General features: G+C 49.0%; 6 protein-coding genes across 6 annotated transcripts; 2 read left to right on the top strand and 4 right to left on the bottom strand.

Annotated features, from left to right (window-relative positions):
• The first annotated feature begins 18 nt into the window (after positions 1-18).
• BDV37DRAFT_95321 (autophagy protein 5) lies at positions 19-1,489 on the top strand. Its single transcript, XM_032091488.1, has 4 exons — positions 19-233; positions 289-454; positions 508-952; positions 1,044-1,489. The coding sequence occupies exons 2-4, from the start codon at positions 335-337 to the stop codon at positions 1,445-1,447; spliced, it is 969 nt and encodes a 322-aa protein (XP_031942619.1). The 5' UTR covers positions 19-233; positions 289-334; the 3' UTR covers positions 1,448-1,489.
• A 102-nt stretch (positions 1,490-1,591) lies between these two features.
• Positions 1,592-3,190, bottom strand: BDV37DRAFT_245486 (sugar porter family MFS transporter). The gene is made up of 4 exons (XM_032081655.1): positions 2,927-3,190; positions 2,120-2,869; positions 2,000-2,065; positions 1,592-1,929 (listed from the first exon to the last, which is right to left on the bottom strand). Exons 1-4 carry the CDS (start codon positions 3,152-3,154, stop codon positions 1,633-1,635), a joined length of 1,341 nt encoding a protein of 446 aa, XP_031942618.1. The 5' UTR covers positions 3,155-3,190; the 3' UTR covers positions 1,592-1,632.
• An 814-nt stretch (positions 3,191-4,004) lies between these two features.
• On the top strand, positions 4,005-5,570 carry BDV37DRAFT_281968 (glycosyl hydrolase; the record flags this gene model as incomplete). Its single annotated transcript, XM_032086929.1, has 1 exon — positions 4,005-5,570. One exon carries the CDS (start codon positions 4,005-4,007, stop codon positions 5,568-5,570), a length of 1,566 nt encoding a protein of 521 aa, XP_031942617.1.
• A 1,083-nt stretch (positions 5,571-6,653) lies between these two features.
• On the bottom strand, positions 6,654-7,767 carry BDV37DRAFT_270787 (fungal specific transcription factor domain-containing protein; the record flags this gene model as incomplete). Its single annotated transcript, XM_032084612.1, has 3 exons — positions 6,654-6,720; positions 6,757-7,700; positions 7,750-7,767. The coding sequence occupies 3 exons, from the start codon at positions 7,765-7,767 to the stop codon at positions 6,654-6,656; spliced, it is 1,029 nt and encodes a 342-aa protein (XP_031942616.1).
• Positions 7,768-12,067: 4,300 nt separating this feature from the next.
• Positions 12,068-12,889, bottom strand: BDV37DRAFT_95306 (NACHT and Ankyrin domain protein). The gene is made up of 2 exons (XM_032091487.1): positions 12,240-12,889; positions 12,068-12,181 (listed from the first exon to the last, which is right to left on the bottom strand). The coding sequence occupies exon 1, from the start codon at positions 12,755-12,757 to the stop codon at positions 12,326-12,328; it is 432 nt and encodes a 143-aa protein (XP_031942615.1). The 5' UTR covers positions 12,758-12,889; the 3' UTR covers positions 12,068-12,181; positions 12,240-12,325.
• An 857-nt stretch (positions 12,890-13,746) lies between these two features.
• Positions 13,747-17,275, bottom strand: BDV37DRAFT_245471 (SAM and PH domain-containing protein). The gene is given in 3 exon segments (XM_032081654.1): positions 13,747-16,252; positions 16,265-16,592; positions 16,654-17,275. The coding sequence occupies 3 exon segments, from the start codon at positions 16,813-16,815 to the stop codon at positions 14,283-14,285; spliced, it is 2,460 nt and encodes an 819-aa protein (XP_031942614.1). The 5' UTR covers positions 16,816-17,275; the 3' UTR covers positions 13,747-14,282.
• Positions 17,276-17,566: the final 291 nt, after the last annotated feature.

Here is a 17,566-nt window from a genome sequence, read left to right as displayed (position 1 = left end):
CATCAGCCTCACCTTTTACCTTGATAGGGTGGTTCTTCTTCTCTAGCTAGACAAACACTAGCATACACTCGTGTTGCGATCCGCTTCTCCTACATAGACAGTGTGCAACACGTTGACAGACGTGACCCCTCAACCATGTGGAACTGATAGTGGGGGACAACATCTCGAAGTCTCAGCTGTAACGTGTAGTTAGACGAGGTCGCAGACTGCCCTCATAATCCAGGGATAAAACCGTGGTATCCAAGACCATGTATGATGGAAATTGCGCAACATGCTAACCTCTCGTAGTAGACAAACAAACTTAAAATTGCTCCTCATCGAACAACTGACAAAGATGGGATCGCAAGCAACTCTCAACAGTATCCAGAAGGCCGTATGGGACGGCAGACTTCCCTTACAGATTAGACTTGCCCCATCAGAAAGTCGCATATACGACCAGTCTGACCCGTATCTTGTAAATTCTCTACCCTCTATGGCCACGTCTCGGGCAATGTTAATGCGGCCTAGATCTCTTACCCCCGAATCTCTTATCTGCCATCCCTCCTGCCCAGACTGAGGGCCTTCTTCGCCTCTTCTCTGATCGACCCCAGTTCCCAAGCCCATGACGGGTGGTTCTCCTTCGAAGGCGTCCCGCTCAAATGGCATCTCCCTATCGGCCTGCTATATGACCTCTATGCGGGCGCTGACCCAGCATCCAAGGGAACAGTCGAGCCGGAAGACGCAGGCTGGGACATCGATAACGAAGATAGTCCACTACCATGGCGTCTCGTCGTGCACTTCAGCGACTGGCCAGATGAAGAACTAGTCCGACTGGACGCAGAGGGCATGGTGATGAACGACGCGTTCATCAACAGCGTCAAGGAAGCGGATTTCCTGCGAAACGGGACTGCAAAGGGCATTATGAGTCTGTCGAAGGAGGATTCATCTGGGCTATGGAAGTCTGTACAGGATGGTATGATCACCCTTTCATATCTCTCAGTCCTCTCATTTCCATATCAATACTCTATCAAATGACCCGAGAAACAACAGCTAAGCAAAGGCAGTGGAACTCCCCTCCTTCCAACGAATTTCCAATATCCTCCTTCCACCTCCCAATCAGCCTTTCCGGAACATCCCAATTCGCATATTCCTCCCCCTCCCGCCTGACTCGGGCTCGCCTTCTCTCAAGGTCGTCCAGTCCCCGGTCCCGCCGTCGATACCTCCCTCCAGCGTGGCGGCTAGCCAATTGACCCTTTCACGAAGTAGTACCACACCGCAGACGCAGACGATAGGTACAGCCTTGCATTCGCTACTACCGAACCTGTTTCCCAGTCGGAGGACGCCCGTGTTAGCGAAGCCCGTGCTCCACGGTGCGGCTGTGCCTATGTCAGCGCCAGTGGAGGAACTGGTCAGGAGTTCGGCGTACGGGGATGGTTGGTTGTATGTCGTTGTGCGGATGATGGGGTGATTGTTTTGTATGTATGGGCTAGATCCCTATGATGAGTATCGGCTATGAACTGTGGTCTAGTGACTTTTCGTTTTCAAAGAGCGAATGATTTAAATATTATGTTGTTGTTTCTAATTACTACATACCCATTATACTAGCCGAGGTTATGTCGTCCATACTATATATCAGAACCGTGTGAAATGCAGTTATGGGCCTTCAACCCGTACATGAACACCGTTCTTCTCGCTCACTTCTAGACTCTTCTCAGATGGCGTCTCCCCGGTAGCAGGAAAAGGCTGATCACGCCATTTGCGCGCCGGGATGCCATTGATAAAGAACCAGTTAATCTCCTCCATCGAGCGACCGGTGACCTCGCCGACGCAGAAATAAACATATACAAAGGTGATAACACAGAGTCCGGTGTATACGAAGCCGGTTTTGGGGCCGAGATTGGCCGAATAGTATAGGTAAGGGAGGGTGAAGACGATTGCCCAGACAGTTATCTGCGGTTGAGTTCTGTTAGTGGTGTCGACCAGAGCAGTACGGAAGGGGTGCGTTCGTCGAAATGCTTACCCAGAAGCAGGCTACCGCGACAGCGTAAATTTTGTTTCTGTTGCGGCCAACGGCCATTTCAGAGGCCTGCTGAGGTTAGTAAACTCTGACCCATAGCTGGAGATACGAGGGGGCGCTTACGATTGTCCAGCCTAGAGGTCCCCAGGCAAAATTGAATGCTGTGATTTCAATGATGACGAAGCTGATGATCACCTTGCCGAATGTGTGGGAGACCTCTCCGCCTGGGATGCCCAAACATCCCACCACGAAGATAGAAACGCCCATAATGCCCGTGGTGATGAGTAGAAGTGGTCGTCTGGGTAGTTTGTTGGCGCAAAACACCGCGCACAACACAACGACGACTTGGATGATGAAAACGATCAAGGTCATAAGGAACGGATCGGAGAGTCCGATTGCCTTTGAGAAGACAGTGCCAAAGTAATAGAACCACTGGATACCATTGACCTGTTGTGCGACGAGCGCACCCGCAGAATATATGGTCTTGCGTCGCTCGATGGGGTCTAGAATTAGATCCAGCCAGGACGAGTCTTCCGCAAGTTGCTTTTCACTGTCTATATCCCGTTGTAACATAGCTAGGTCGTCATCGGCAATGTACGACTCGTCGTCCCGGTTGACGCTCTGCAATGATTTCCTGGCCGCGTCTACTTTATTCTTGCGGAGTAACCAGCGCGGGGACTCTGGTACCCACCAAAGGAAAGCTAGAACGAGCAGCGGGAACACAAGCTGTACACCCATGGGAACACGATAGGCCACAGTGCTGCCTATGCCTTGTGTACCACGATTAATAGCAGCGGCAATAATTTGGGAGATTGACAGGACTAGCTGCCAGCACATGAGCAAAGGACCACGAATTCGAGTAGGAGCAATCTCCTGCGATGATCATTAGCAAAAGTTCTTTTTGTCTCAAGCATGATGGATTGGGCTTACTCCAATGTACAGAGGGGATGTCGCTGAGAAGTTCCCTACACCATAGCCTAGCAAGATTCTACCTGCGATAATCATGGAGTGCTTGTGATCTGTTGCCAATTGCAAGACCACACCAACTACAACCATAATTGACGCAATGAAGAACACCCCTTTGCGGCCCGCAAGGTCATTGAGCGGCGCTGCCGTCAGTGAGCCCACCAGCTCTCCAATGTTGATGACCGAGGTCATTAACGAAAGACTTGAGGCTGGAATGGTGTACGTCCCATCGGACTGCCTCTCGCCGAAGTGCTGGACGAAGGCGTCCATGGCAGATACTCCTGTAAAGTATACACCATCGTAGCCATAAAGGCATGCGCCCAATGCGGCAAAGGCACAGAAAAGCCAGGCGTAAAAGTTTCTGATGATAGCCATGACTGGAAGCGGTCTTCAGACAATAACAATGAGCCTAGAGACAAGTTCTCAGGAGCACGAACAACCTGTAGGATAAAGAAAAAAATTGAAAACTAGTGGGGTTCCACTTTTTAAATACTACTATGTAACTCATGTCAGTGTATGTCGGACTAAAGCTGCAGCTTAACGGCTAGATCGAGACAAGATGCCGACGGCACGCATGAGATACTTTTGCAGGATTGCTCGCGATGACAGAACCGGGTACTAGCGATGGGACGCCCGATAGATTTCTGTACGGATTGGAGTTACTCCACATCGCTTGCAACCGGAAAACGGCCGTTGCGATCGAGCTCTAGGATTTCTTCCTGAGCCACATTTAACGTTCTCTCCCCACGGGGCACAGTGCCAAACATCACCGGCACGAGGAGATTAAATGGACGATGCCGATTGGCTGTCCGAGTGCCAAGGCGGCATCTTGGGGCTTCGTGCCGGAAAGTCGCCGAGCCCGGCGGCAAGCGTGAAGTATAGACAACGGTGTGATTCAAGTCGCAGGTTGCATCTGCAGGAGATACTGGGGTCTTTCGAATGATTTAAGAGGTGGTGCACCCTACATTCAGTGCCCCAAAATTTAAGCCCACAAAAATTCCGCAAGCAATTCAGCCAGTTCACCCCTGCAGGGCTCGTCATTATGGTGTCGCTCACGACAGTATCGCCGTCATCCTTCAGACGGCCTTCTCCTAACCAAGGATCTGCTGATGCGATTCCAATCCTTGTCAATGGTACTTATCATCTTTTCCATCTGACAACACCACCTCATACTGTTCATCATCCTGAAAGACTTCGTTCATATTGGTCGCATCTTCGCTCCAACGATTTGATTCAATGGACTAGAGATAGCTCTCCAGCCATTGTTCCAGATGAGAAGCCAGCAAATTATGACTCTGATGGTGCATGGACTGGCTCAGCAGTTATTGGACCTGACGGAAACATGTACATCTTCTATACGGGATATAATCTGTCCCAGGATGGCAAACAAGTAATCATTCATGCGGCATCCTCCGATATGGAAGGGTCATCATTCGGGAAATATCCAGAGCCGATCTCCATAAGCTCTGAGACAGTTGCCAACCTCGCATCATTCGAGGATATTGATTTCCGTGATCCATATGTACTTTTCAATGAGGAAGAGCGACAGTATTGGATGCTGGTGGCCACACGCCTCTCCGAAGGCCCGTATTGGACCAGAGGATGCCTTGCACTTTTGACATCGACGGACTTGAACACCTGGCATTTAGAGCCAGAACCCTTATTTGCTCCAAATGACATGTTCTGCCCTGAATGTCCAGAGCTCTTCACACTCCCTAATGGTAAATGGTACCTCGTTTACTCGCGATTTGCTTCTCCTCATGCCGGTACGGTATATCGAGTGTCTGATACACCGCGTGGTCCCTTCCGGAAGCCCAAGGATGGATCTGCCGGGCGTTGGGATGGGAGAAGATGGTACGCGGCAAAGTCCTGCCCCAAGGCCGGAGATCCATCAAAGCGCGTGTATTTCGGTTGGATAGCCGATCGCTGCGAGGTAGACAAGAAATGGATGTGGGGAGGTGATATGGCCTACCCGCGACAGGTATCTGCTGCACCTGATGGATCTCTTAGAATTGAGCCAATCGAGGAGATCCTGTCAGAGTACTTTTGCTCGGAACCAATTTTCCAGCGTTCCTCTGTCAAATTAAACTCTCATGGAGCAGTCAAGAAACATTTTCTCTACCCAGCATCACCTGATTCCGGTGCAAATTCGCCCTTGTCGACCTTCATGTCTTTCAAGTTCTCCTCGAGTGACGCAGCATCATTCGGTGTCCTATTTTACGCAGATTCAGATCTTGCCGGATATTGGCTGCGTTTCACTCCAACGCAGACTGAATCAGGAAAACCACTCTTTTCTATCTCATTGTCTCTGTGCCCTCCTTCCCTCGATGACTTTTGGGCCGACCAGTACAAACTGTACCTCCCTCGAGAAGTTGATGGTCATGAGCTGGTCCGACACGATAACGTCTCAATTGGTGAAGATGAACCTGTGAAAGTTCTTATGATAGGAGATACCCTGGAAATTTTCGTGGGTGGGAGGGCGATTAGCTATCGTTTTCAACCAAAAAGTTACGACGATAAAGGGGGAAGCCTGAGATACGGGCTGTTCGTGGATGATGGAGACGTCACTTTCAGGTCCTTTTTCTCCATTGTTAGTAAATACCTGTGACCTGTCCAACTGAATCCGCTTCTCAAGTCACCGGGTAGTCCTCGTATCCTGCCAAATACCGCAAGGAAAGGAGAAAGTAAATAAAAAAAAAAAAAAAAAAAAAAAAAAAAAAAAAAAAAAAAAAAAAGAATAGATATCAATAACAGAAAAGAGGAGAGCAGAAAGGAAAGGAAGAACATCCATAGCACCGATGTGTTGAGATCAAGGTACATATGAAGTATTGTACCTACATATAAGGCATAGCATTAGCTAATTCGAGACAATTGTGGTAAGTAACTGCAGAGGTATCTTCATGAAAGGAAAAACGAAGAGGATGAAAAAATCTCCTATTATCATCTGGCTCGCATTAATTTTCTGCGAGCCAGTCAAAGTGCTTTAGGTTCAGATTTGATATATCTTCGCTGATGAAAGGGGTGAGCCAATCTCCTGGAGCCTGGGAAGAAGCAGATGGTATGGCTGAATGAAGGCTCATGTCCATGTCACAGATCTGATGGTTAGGGGATGGAAACTGTAATGATTGCTGGGGAAATGATGCTGTGAGAAATATGTTCTGTTCATTTGGTATATGTTCTGGAGGCGCTGGTGCAATTTGCACGGCCAACGCATGCTCCATTCCTCGAAGTATTGCTCCTTCGAGACGGTTGACCGCATAACGCATTGGCTCGTTTCCCTTCCCCATGATACGGAGGCTCCACAGATAATCGTTCAGGCGCTCCCTCCAGTGAGCTTTTTCAGCTTCTGAATGAGACGTTACTAGAAGCAAGGTGACGAAAGACCCGATCAAGGAGAAATTAAACCCTGATGCTGGGCGTGAAGAAACTGTTAGTGAAATGGGCTTCAATAGACGCTATCATCAGATGTATGGTGATACTTACAAAAAAACCAAAAGGCTTCCAAATGATCCGGACGTAGTGTACGGACGAAAGCCATGGCAGCTTCGGCCGAGTCACTAGCAAGCTTACGAGTATCGTTGAGAACACCAACATGTGAACAAAGTGGTGCAAGTGCAGTAGATCTAATAATTCTCCGCATAAGTGTCAAGACTAGACTGTGGTAAGACAGATGAAGAAAACCTTGTTTTCGTTAATTCTGAAGCATTGTATAAGAGCAGCACGACATACCATTTGCACAAAGTCGCCGAGGAACCTGCCTGTCCATGCGCAGTGAATGTGGAACATTCTCGTACCAGATGTGCAGTTTCTGTATGACCGGAAATGCTCGTTGATAAAGCTCAACAGTGTCTTGAGATTTGCTAGCACGCAGCGAAAAGAAGTCTGTTAATATCGTGCTGAGAATTTTAGACAATGTGACCATCTCCATAAATCCTCTTCTCCCCGCCTGAATATCGTTCATGGGAACGTCGTCATTCCTTGGGTCTTTATTCTCATCAAGATCATAAAAATCACAGTCCTCGATATCTTCGACCCCCCAGTTGTCATCATGGATATGACTGGGTCGTCCATGCATTAAGGCAGTCCACTTGTCTTGCATGTACAATGCCCAAGAGAGCCTCTTACGTAGTCCACGTTCCCAGCCAGGTATCTCCCAAGAACTGGCATCCAAATGAAGTCCCAGTGCTTCGCCAATTGCCAGTGCTTGACTGGTATATCCCCGGGTCCATGTATGATCCGGGTTCAAGGCGTCCTCTGGCTTACATTGTAGCAAAAGTAAAGTAGCCTCAATTGATGATAACTTAGGTCGGTGATAACTGTTCTGGATTGTTTTGATGACTCTTTCTCTTAACAAGCCTTCATTTGGCGCTGGTTTATTGCTAAGCTCTCGGTCGTAGGTCCACCAATTTAGGGAGATGAGATACACTGCCCCCAATATTGGTGCATCGATCTCGCGGTAAGATGTTGAGTATCGCTCCATAAACTTGCCTTTGTGCAAAATAGGATAACACGGGTGCACTATTCTCCAAAAGAGATCGATCAGACTAGGACCGTATGGCGCAACACAACGCTCGATTGCATCTTGTTCAATGTGATCTTGGTATCCGATTGCCTTATCATCCCTTACAACGTGAAATGTCACTGGATACTGCATGCCCATGTCTTCCTGCAGTACACGCCGAATACTATGGGTGTCAAGACGGAACTGGCGTGAATGAGTATCATACGGCCGATGCCGCTGAGCCACTGTTAGCCTAGAATTCGCCCAGCAGTGGGATTATCCTTACCATAAGTATTGGCTCCATGTCGCTCGTAAGCCCGTACAATTCGGCAAAGTTCGATTTTGAGAGCCCTAGGGAGCCATCGTCATCTCCTCCATCCCTTTGCGAGATATCCACCGGAAGTACAACACGAGAGCTCTGTACTTCAGTGTCCTGTTCTTCTTCCAAACTTCCTGATACCAGGGGGCTCTGGTAGCTCGATGCAGATGAGGAAGCGGGAGAGCGGCCAACGACAGCGCTGCCATCAGTCACCCTTTGAGGGATCAAGACTCCTTGACCTACACCTGTACTAGGAGCCAGGCTACGATACACCTGTCCTGCGTGTACATTCTTTTCAATTGGGGGCCGCTCAGGGTCACGACTCCTGCTTGACTGCAGACGCGAAGGCCGAGGCGGTGGTTTTTGATCAAAAGTACATGCTGTCTGGCGAGACTGGCACACTGTACAGCACGGGGTCCCTGGCAGTAGAACGCACCGCGACTTTCGCACACGGCAAAGATCACATGGCCTCACAGCCCTTCGAGGCCGTGCATTTTTTTCGAGTGGCGGCCGTGAAGAGTTATTACGGGCCGCTGTATTGGAAGTAGACGCCATCAGATCGAACTGGCTTTTATATACATCGTTTTGGTTTTCTCTGAAAATGACACCAGCAAATGTATCTAAAAAGCCGTAAACAACCCAGTCAGCCCAATCAAAATCCTAAAAAGCCCTAATTTGCCTTGAGATTCACAGGGAAGCATGTTGACAACTTGGCACTTAGGAACTCCAGTCGGACATCTCTTCCGATGATGAAAGAGACGATGAAGGCGGCAAGGAGAGGCAGAATTTAATTGAATCTCTCCCAAGCACGGACCAGCATTAAGGGGTCGATCAATGCACTAAATCTTCCGAGACCACTACTACTCTCTAGTGATCTCGGCTTCGTATAGACTACCAGGTATATTGGCTATTGCTATATACTATTTTCTGAGAAAATCGCATGCCATGAATCGGAAGGTATACGAAGGTATATGGTACAGGAACAAAAACTGCACGTCTGTAGCTGCTATCTAGATATCATTTTCTCCTGACGCCTATTATCCTCGGCTAACCCATGCATGTCAAATAGTACTATAACCAAAGTTGACCTTGCTGTGGCCGGGTATCAAAAACTACTACTAAACTAAATCAAGATCATTACTCATTCAATAATCGTTATGACCTGGGCTGATGTTACAGAGCCCCATTGAGACCCTTCTTCCTCCACTAGCGTTGAACCTCCTGTTTCATCATCGTCGGTTTCTGAGTCCGTCTCGATTTCGATCGGTGTTGGCATGGTTGTTGTTGACTGGTTATCATCGACGGAAAGCTGTAAATTGCCCATCTCATCGAACCAAAGTGCACCCATTGGATGCTTCTTAGCAATATCTAGAGGTGTTTTCCCCTTTCCAGTTCCGTCGTCGCTTGCTGTACTGCTGGGTATTTTGATGGTCAAGTCTGCGCCTGCAGCAAGCAAAGCTTGGAAAATGGAGTCACGTCCCCTTTCGGCGGCTAGATGTAAAGGTGTCTTGCCTTCCGTTGTTTTGCAGTTTACGGAAGCACCGTGTTTGATAAGAAAAGACACCAGTGATGGTCTCGGAATCGCGGCCATCGTCGCAAGATGGAGGGCCGTTTCACCCGTCGAAGACTCTGCGGCCGCATCAAGGCGTGCGCCGTAAGAAAGCAGAAGCTCGATATACTCTGATGTTTTATCAAACTCAATATCTGGAGCGCCAGTCCCCACAAACACAGTTTGATGTAAAGGCGTCCAACCGTTAGTGTTGAGTGCATCAACTTCAAGGCCACCTTGCAAAAGCATGTTCAAGATATCCAAAGAGTCTTGAGTCGACGGCGGTGTGAGGTGCAGGAGAGTCTCCCCTTTACTCGTTTCGATATCGACTTTTGCGCCTTTCTCCACAAGGAAGAAGAACATTTTTCTATTCCCGCTCATGGCTGCACATTGTAAGGGCGTGTAACCTTGAGACGTCCGAGCTTCAATATTGGCGCCTTGCCCTAGAAGATGAGCAGCGACCGCGGTACTCGAAGCTTTTCTCGCCTGTCCATGCAGCAATGCTTCCCCATTATTATCCCAAGAGTTGATATCCGCACCGTTGATGAGCAATAAATCGAATGCAACCCAATTATTCTGTGCAGCTGCTATATGGGATGGCCTGGAACCAAACGGCGAGCAAGCCTCGACCTTTGCACCGCGCTCAAGCAGCAATGAAAGTGCCTCGCGATTGTCTGTTTTGGCGGCCAACTGGAGAGGGTTCAGGCCTTGCTTGTTAAATACGTTGGTACTTGCGCCTCTTTCCAGCAGAAAGAGAAGAATTCGTATTCGCTTTTGCTCTACTGCAACATGAAGCATGCTATTTCCAGTGGTCGCATTCTGAGCGTCCATATCAGACCTGCTTTTGATCAGCAGAGGGACTGTGGATTCGTCATATGCCGTTCCAACAGCCATGTGTAGAGCAGTGAGGCCTTGCCGGTTTGCAGTTCTGGAGTTGGCGCGCCGCATGAGTAAAAGTCTCATGATTCTTCGTTGTCCTTGTTCTGCTGCGAGGTGCATTGCAGTGCTGCCATCTCTGCAGGTAGCATTGATGTTGGCTTTGTGGTCAAGCAGCAGCTCGACCATCTCTTCGTGGCCACGATGAGCTGCACAGTGTAGTGGGGTGACGCCCATACAGTTATCTTGGGCATTTACATCTGCTCCTTTCTCTATTGTTCGCTGTGCTTTCCCGACAATTCCAAAAAACGCTAGCACGTGAAGTGCAGTCCAATCTGGGAAGTATCCCCCCAACCCAAGCTGTGCAGGTATTCTCATTTCTTCCAAAGCATGGTTGTCCGTAACTGGGGGGCGTCTCCAACAGAGCTTATTGAGAAATGCGCCAATGAGAACCTGGGTAGTCTGTTCTTCTTCCGCTTCGCGGGCATGGTGTCCCCAATTTGCAGCAGCGTAACTAACGAGACTGCCACTCGAATTACGAGGCGTGGTACCATAATTGATATAGCAGTCATCCACGACTTCGTCGGAAGTAATAACAGTCAGACATGTTTCTGCTATATGCTTCCGGGCCGTAGGGAAGAAGACCCTAGCAGCCGCCCCGGTGAGGTATTCCTTTGCAGTCCTGTGGACAAGGTGAACGGTCGCTGTCATTGGATCAACTGTTAGAAGCCCGGAAGTCTCAACATGCAGTATATGCTCGAAAGAGGACAACTCCTTCTGGGCAGCACCGTTCTGGGGCTCGAAAAAGACCGCAGACTTCAACTCAGTGACGGTAAGTGGCCGATGTGCGTATAAGGTCCAAAATATACAGCGGCTTGCGTACAGGTTTTGACTTGCAAGTTGCTTCATAGACTCAGCGTATGAATCATTCAGACTATCGGGCAGATGCAGAAGAGTCCCCTGCAGGATGTTTGCATCCTTGCAGCGAGTCAATAAATCCATGTGTAATTTTGCTAAGAGAAATCTAAAAGTAGAGCCATTGTTAGCCAAGTTATATCAGAAGGTTGGAGGTCCGTGGAACGAGAGGTAAGAGGGAACATACAACCCGTAAGACTTGTCCACAACCTGCTGGATGACAGCTTCCCTGATCATGTACTCTGGCGGATATTGCTGCAAAAGAGACGAGAGCTCAGGTTCCTGGTCGATTTTCGAGTCAATGTAAGCTGTGAGGTCTCTTCGGGGTGCTATAACTGGTATGGAGTCATTCTTATCGGCGCATCTTGCGTCACGTAACGTGAATAGCAAGTGTGCATGCTCAGGTAGCTTCTGTAGCCGGGTGATAACACGCTCCTTCTCCGGCAGTAGATCAAGTCCGTCAACAATAAGATACACTTTGGAGAAGTGATTGATCTCAGTTTTGATTGCATTGTGAAAAGACTTGGCCGACGCTTTCCCCTCGACAAAAGCCTCAGACCGGTACAAGGCAGCGGTGGTATGGGTAGCGGACCCTTTCCGATACACAAGCTGAGCAAGGATGTTCGACAGCATACTGAGTGAGGAGGCCTCTTCATCCCTTTCGTCTTGACAGAAGAAAAACACAACAGCCACATCGGGAGAGATGAAGGTGTTTCGCAGATTCTCGATAATGGCAGAACTGCAATATATTATCAGTCCTGATCGATGTCCGGGTTGGCTTTATACTCACGAAAGAAATGTTTTTCCAACTCCAGCTATGAGAAATATTAGTCTCAGACCTGCATTGAGTTAGGATGAATTCAATACCTGATCCAATGCAGTATAATGATCTCTGTCGTCCAAATAACCAAGCCTTGTACTTTTCCTCGTGGAAAATCCATTTGCAGGTGTCTCTCTGCCGTCTGTGACACATGTTGCTGAGGTCGATGAAATTCTTTGAGGTTATTGGGCTCGTAATATTATGGAAATCTTCCTCGCTTGTGGGTTTTGGAGTTGAGCCTATGAATATTCATGTTCAGTGCACAGAAAGACTAAAGCATAGTTTGGAATTGCTTACTGAGCTCCAAGTCTCGGCATTCCCGAATACTGTTTCGTAGCTGCTGCTCGCTGAAACTCTTCTCACTGAGCTACTGTTAGCATGGTTCATACTGAATCCAATTTACCATGTTCCAGATGGCCAACATACCGCGATTCAGGTTGTATGAGCAAGAGAAAAGCAACTTTATACAGCTCCAGTTGTGGTAGAAAGGTTCGTTCAATAAGACCTTTTCTGAATAGTCGGCTGCTCACACCTCCAGGCTGAAAGCTTGTTTCCATAGTCTTTACTGTTGACTCGAAGGCACCGAGAATCTCCTCGACAATATTCAGGCGCGCTGGTGCAACGACCCATTTTTCCTCGGCCCAGCTTAGCTGCTCCCGAATTTGATAGAGAAGGTTGAGGATTTCACATAGCATCAATGAAATCTTTTGCAACGCTTCCTGCGACTCTTGCTTAGTACCAAATGAGCGTGTTATGGCTATGACCGATCGGGCAGTCTGCGTAAGCCGTTCACGAATTGAAGCAACTTCAACCATCGTTGACGATGGAAAAGTGAACGATCAAAGATCTTCGCTGCGAACAAGCCCCGAAGCAGAAGGATAGGTACCACGACAAAAGGATCAACAAACTGGACGCAGGTACAGCATTGAGGTAAAGGGGCGCCGGCTTTTCCAGGAGAGACCAGGAAAGTATTGGCCTTTGAGTCAGTCCTTAAACACGGGAGTTCTCACGCAAGCCGCTCAAAAGTTCGAAGCACGGAGGAGCTAACAAAAAGTGGATAGAGTCTGCGGGGGAACACATCACCGATAGAATTCTTGCTCACATGGCCATGGCTCGTTTCCAACGTGGGTACTCCCGCATGGGATCGTCCAGGAACTTTGGAGCTGGGCGACTAACTCAGCGTTAACCCAACAGATGTTGGATAATGTGGGCTGTGGCCAACTCAAACTAACCGAAGCCTCTTGACAAGCCAGAAAAACCGTTCCTGGGCGCCAACACCACGCGAGAGGGGCAAAATAATTGACTGCTTGTAAGCGCCGGGAAAAGAAAATGGGATGGTTGGTGGAGTGAGTTGATGCTCATCTGTCGCTGGCGCAGGGGCTCAGGATTCCAATCCCGGTCCGACTTTAAGCGCTGAGGTGGGGGTCAGCTTTGCTCTAGTGTGATGCTCGGTCGCCATTGCATGGCGACCTGTACATATTTCCTCTTTCGAAGGCTTATCGTAGTTGCGATCCAATAGGCTACCGTGAGCGATGGTGCCATTTGTGATCTAACCAGCAGCGCCGTGACATGGTCATCGTCCAATCTCCACCCAGCAATAACCCCAAACAAACGATAACGGCGCGTAACCATGCACTAGGTTTAGTATGGGAACTGTTGTCATTACGTTTTCAATTCATTTCTCTTCCCTTCCCCTTTCTGTGGTCGCAAGCAAAGAACACTGCGTTCACTTATAGCCCATGGCCATGGAGATTGGCATTCCCTGGTTCTCTTCGTTATCATGACGACCAAGATAGTTTCGATCTGAACCTATTAACTCGTCTCATTCCGGTTAAAGCGGTATAATATAGTAACATAAGCTAATTTGGGGACACTAAGATACACGTATTGCCTATACAGCTCACAATTATCCAGACTCTCCTACGATAGGTGAAGAGGGCGTGAGCCTGCTCCTACACCCAGCGAAAATACGTTCTAATCCAGCCACGACAACAATTCTCAGCAAAGCCAAACAAGACATTGGACATCAAGGGAAACGAGGGCGAGACGCTGGTCGTACTCCGAAGCCAGTCCGAAGCCAGACCAGAAGTCTCTGACAGAAAAAAACGCAATATAGAACAAGAAAGACAAAAAAAAAATGTAAAAAAGAGAAAAGGAAGGGGCAGAAAAGGAGAAGAAGACAAAGGAAACTCGTCTCATGCATAGTATATTGTCAGGAGTCAAGAGTAAAAAGATGCATAATCATAATCATCAAAAGGTCATCTGCGCTGAAGGGGCATGTTGAATGGGTATCTCTCGAGAGAAAAGGAAAGAAAACAAAATAATAGGAATAGACAGTATCTAGATCATACTTCCATTCATGTTCACAGCGGCTCCACGTTTCAGAGCCTTCGCAAGCATGAGCTCTCGCATCCAGTCAATACGTTCATCTCGGGTTTTCACGGCAAAATGGTGACTCTTGCCACTGTGCAAAAATAGAGCCTTCTTGTCAACCGTGTTGCCGCTCCCAGATGCTGGGATCAAAGAAAACCCAAAGGCTGAGTCTGTAAGGCCATCGGGTTTGCGTTTAAGGACGGTCTTTTTGAAAGCGGCAGTCAACTTGGAATTGGATGCTAATGAGGAGCAAGCAACAGCGTAGTCATCCACATCAATATATTCCAAGGCTTTGGAGCGGCGGTGAGCAGACTCTTCGTCTGTATGCATTGCGAGTTGTGTTCCTTGAAGGGTAAAGTGATGGTCCTCCCAATCGTGGCGTAGAAGACGAGTAGTCTTTCGTTTCTTCATCCATCCGCTATGGGTAACATCATTGGGGGACCGTCTACCGGGAGAGAGGAGATTTCTCCGTTCCCATGCCTTCTGCAAGTCTTCTGGCGTGTCGATTGGATTAACTGCACGGCGCTCATCGAGGGGTTTCAAGGTCGGAATAATATTATGGGAGCTCTCTCTGCGACGCCCTTCCACCTGAGTTGACGAAGGCCGGCGTATGGGATCAGCAGGGACATGGCGGTTTGAACCAAAGCGCATGTTTGGAGGAACGGATTGAGACTCCTCCCTTGGAACAAGGCCGATTGGGAAAGCAGTCATAGGGGCATCTGCTTCAGATACTGGAGTCTCCTGGCTATAGTGAGGGTCGTCGCGGTAAAAATCACCGGGGGACGAATCAACGCCATAAGTATACTTCTGTCCTCGAGGTATGGCCGTCGGGTAGTCATCATGATAGTAAGGCTTCTTGCGCATCATAGAAGGGATGGCAGTCCGCTGAGATGATAGATTTGGGGTGAAGTCCAGGTCGTCATCGTCCGGGGTAGCAGGGATCTGCAGTTTCGGTAGGTTACGGAGGTTCTCAGTGAGAGGATTGCCCTTGACTGATGCTGGGGATTCGGATTCTGGTGAGGGAAGCACTTCTTTGGGGGGGGTTCCCGGTTGATTCACCGGCTGCAACTTGTTTAACTTCTGGAAACTCAAGAAATTGCGAACATTTTCCTGCGGATCCCTAGGCTGGACCTCCCTAAGCTTCTCCTTTGACAACGGGAAGCCGGATTTATCAAAGGGTCCCATCACATCAGATGAAGCGACTAACGACGGGGTGATCTCCGATCCGGGTGTTTTGATCAGATTAGGGGCTGTTGCAGGGTTACCTGGATCCCCCATCAGAACGATTCTGCCATTCAAAGTGCCAATCGGCAAGTCTTTTGCCATTTGAGCGAGCCTCGCCTGCTGTTTCTGCCATTTGCGGCAGTTCTCGCCTTTGGAACAGCTGTGAAGCTTTGGCAGCACTTCCTCAATCGCAACAATTGAAACAGGCTCGCCTGGACGGTCCTCTTCTAGTTTGTAGGACTGGTCATTGTCTCGGTGTCGACGTCCCCGGCTGCTGCTGTTTTTCCTTCTCGACCCGTCGTCATCCGTAGCCCGGGTTGACTGGCATTCGCTTGTCAATGTCGAGGCAGTGAAAGGTGTCGGAGGCGCCTCTCGGACAAAGGAGTCATTATGAGAAGCCCGCGCCCCGGCACTAGCACAGTTGCGAAGAGTTTGAATGGCACCCATCAACATGTGCCGCTTTCCAAAAGACTGGATACCCAATTCCTTCAGATCCTGGGTCTGAAGCTCAAGTAGGATAAATCCAGAGATGTCGTTCGTGAAGAACGTGCGGATAATGCTGTCGTCAAACCTGTTGATCTGCAACCATCTCGAGACATCTTCTGGTGTCCACCGGGGAGCATCAGACTCATTGGGTGCGAGGTCTTGCCCAATGAAAGAATGCCGTTGTACCTGAGGTTGTACCTGAGGTTGTACCTGAGGTTGCATCTGAGGTTGTTGGTGAGATTGTTGGTGTAGTTGGTGAGGTTGTGACGTATGGAGGAGGCCGTTAGGGACGGGTGTGTCATGCCTCACCGGGTCCAGCTTTGAGGCAGACTGATGAAAAGGGAGCATGGCACTGGGTGGACGGGTCTCCAGATGTATGGGCCCCGTTTCCATATCAGTCAGATCACTATACTCCGAAGAGTCCATAGAAGATCTAAACAAGTGCGGTCCATTCGGGCCCCTCACTGCCTTTTCGTCGATATGGAAGTCGAACAAGGTCAGCCCGGTCGTATCAGGCGTAGTAGCTTCATCTGGCGTGGAGGCAGTCGAGATACTGCCAGTACCAAACTATCGCCCGGTAGTGTTAGTTGTGTTTATCTAACTAACCCTGATACAGTCGTAAACTTACTGAAGCCACACTTGTAAAGGGTGAATATTCGGGGTATGATGAGGAGTCGTCGTTATCGTAGTCCTCCATTATGTCCGTGGACGCAGAGAGCGGTCGAGCGACGGGGGTTCTGGGGGAGTAGAGGGACAGCTCCTCGGCTTTTTGCAATCCTGAAAAGGACATATCATATGCATATTGAGTCGCCTATTTTAGAGTTAGCTGGTGTCTCTATATGCCTGAAGTCCAGGAGGTCCCACCATCGCCATGTTGATCTCGGTTGCCCAAAGGGCAGCAAGACCTACTATGTTGAGAAGGTGAAGGCAACCGTTTGAAGCAGTTGATTAACGCATATGAAAGTTAATATTCGCGAAGGATGAGGACATATATACAAAGTCCCCAAGTGAGTGATCGAGGTTTGGAGTGCATAGGTGGAAACGGGCAGGTTGGGGTGATTGAAGTGTTTTATGTGCAGTACGACCGCCCCTCCTGCAGGAGTTAGCCGACAGTATTCACACTGGGCGACTATCCTACAGAGAATTAGTCCACAGGATTTCCCCCCATGGCTAAATCGAACGAATTGGACGTGCAGGCTGGCCAGCGGTCAAAAGAAGTTCGAAGCCAGCGGTAAGCCCGTTGTGATGAGAGCGGTGGTTGGCACGTCTGGTCCGGACCAAGACCTACGGTCAGACTACCTACTGGGCGGAGAAACCCACTCGAACGAACTTTACAATAGGCAAAAGTCCTGTTTTGGGCAAGGTGATTGTACGAGATGCAGAAGTGGTCGCGGGCCCGCGGGTGATGGCGGCCTGTGAGAGGTCAGTGTTTAGCGCTACTGCTGTGACGACTTTCTCGGCACACTTCAACAGGCTGTGATTCATTTGACCAGAAACTCTACGCGCCCAGTGAGTTGCATGTTTCACCATTGACTAGTGCT

Source organism: Aspergillus pseudonomiae (assembly GCF_009193645.1).
Source record: "Aspergillus pseudonomiae strain CBS 119388 unplaced genomic scaffold BDV37scaffold_24, whole genome shotgun sequence".
In the NCBI taxonomy this organism is placed as follows: Eukaryota; Fungi; Ascomycota; class Eurotiomycetes; order Eurotiales; family Aspergillaceae; genus Aspergillus; species Aspergillus pseudonomiae.
Note: the sequence above shows the minus strand (reverse complement) of the source record. Positions and strands in the feature narration are given on the sequence as shown.

What these genes read in the sequence shown, in the direction of transcription:
- BDV37DRAFT_95306 (XM_032091487.1), bottom strand. Translation starts at nt 12,757, where the DNA reads ATGGTTGAAGTTGCTTCAATTCGTGAACGGCTTACGCAGACTGCCCGA.
- BDV37DRAFT_95321 (XM_032091488.1), top strand. Translation starts at nt 335, where the DNA reads ATGGGATCGCAAGCAACTCTCAACAGTATCCAGAAGGCCGTATGGGAC. An exon ending in ACCAGTCTGACCCGTATCTT is followed by an intron (nt 455 to 507) that starts GTAAATTCTCTA and finishes AATGCGGCCTAG; the next exon opens with ATCTCTTACCCCCGAATCTC. An exon ending in ATGGAAGTCTGTACAGGATG is followed by an intron (nt 953 to 1,043) that starts GTATGATCACCC and finishes AAGCAAAGGCAG; the next exon opens with TGGAACTCCCCTCCTTCCAA.
- BDV37DRAFT_245471 (XM_032081654.1), bottom strand. Translation starts at nt 16,815, where the DNA reads ATGTCCTTTTCAGGATTGCAAAAAGCCGAGGAGCTGTCCCTCTACTCC. An exon ending in CCTTTACAAGTGTGGCTTCA is followed by an intron (nt 16,593 to 16,653) that starts GTAAGTTTACGA and finishes ACCGGGCGATAG; the next exon opens with TTTGGTACTGGCAGTATCTC.
- BDV37DRAFT_245486 (XM_032081655.1), bottom strand. Translation starts at nt 3,154, where the DNA reads ATGACCTCGGTCATCAACATTGGAGAGCTGGTGGGCTCACTGACGGCA. An exon ending in CATCCCCTCTGTACATTGGA is followed by an intron (nt 2,870 to 2,926) that starts GTAAGCCCAATC and finishes TGATCATCGCAG; the next exon opens with GAGATTGCTCCTACTCGAAT. An exon ending in GACCTCTAGGCTGGACAATC is followed by an intron (nt 2,066 to 2,119) that starts GTAAGCGCCCCC and finishes TAACCTCAGCAG; the next exon opens with GCCTCTGAAATGGCCGTTGG.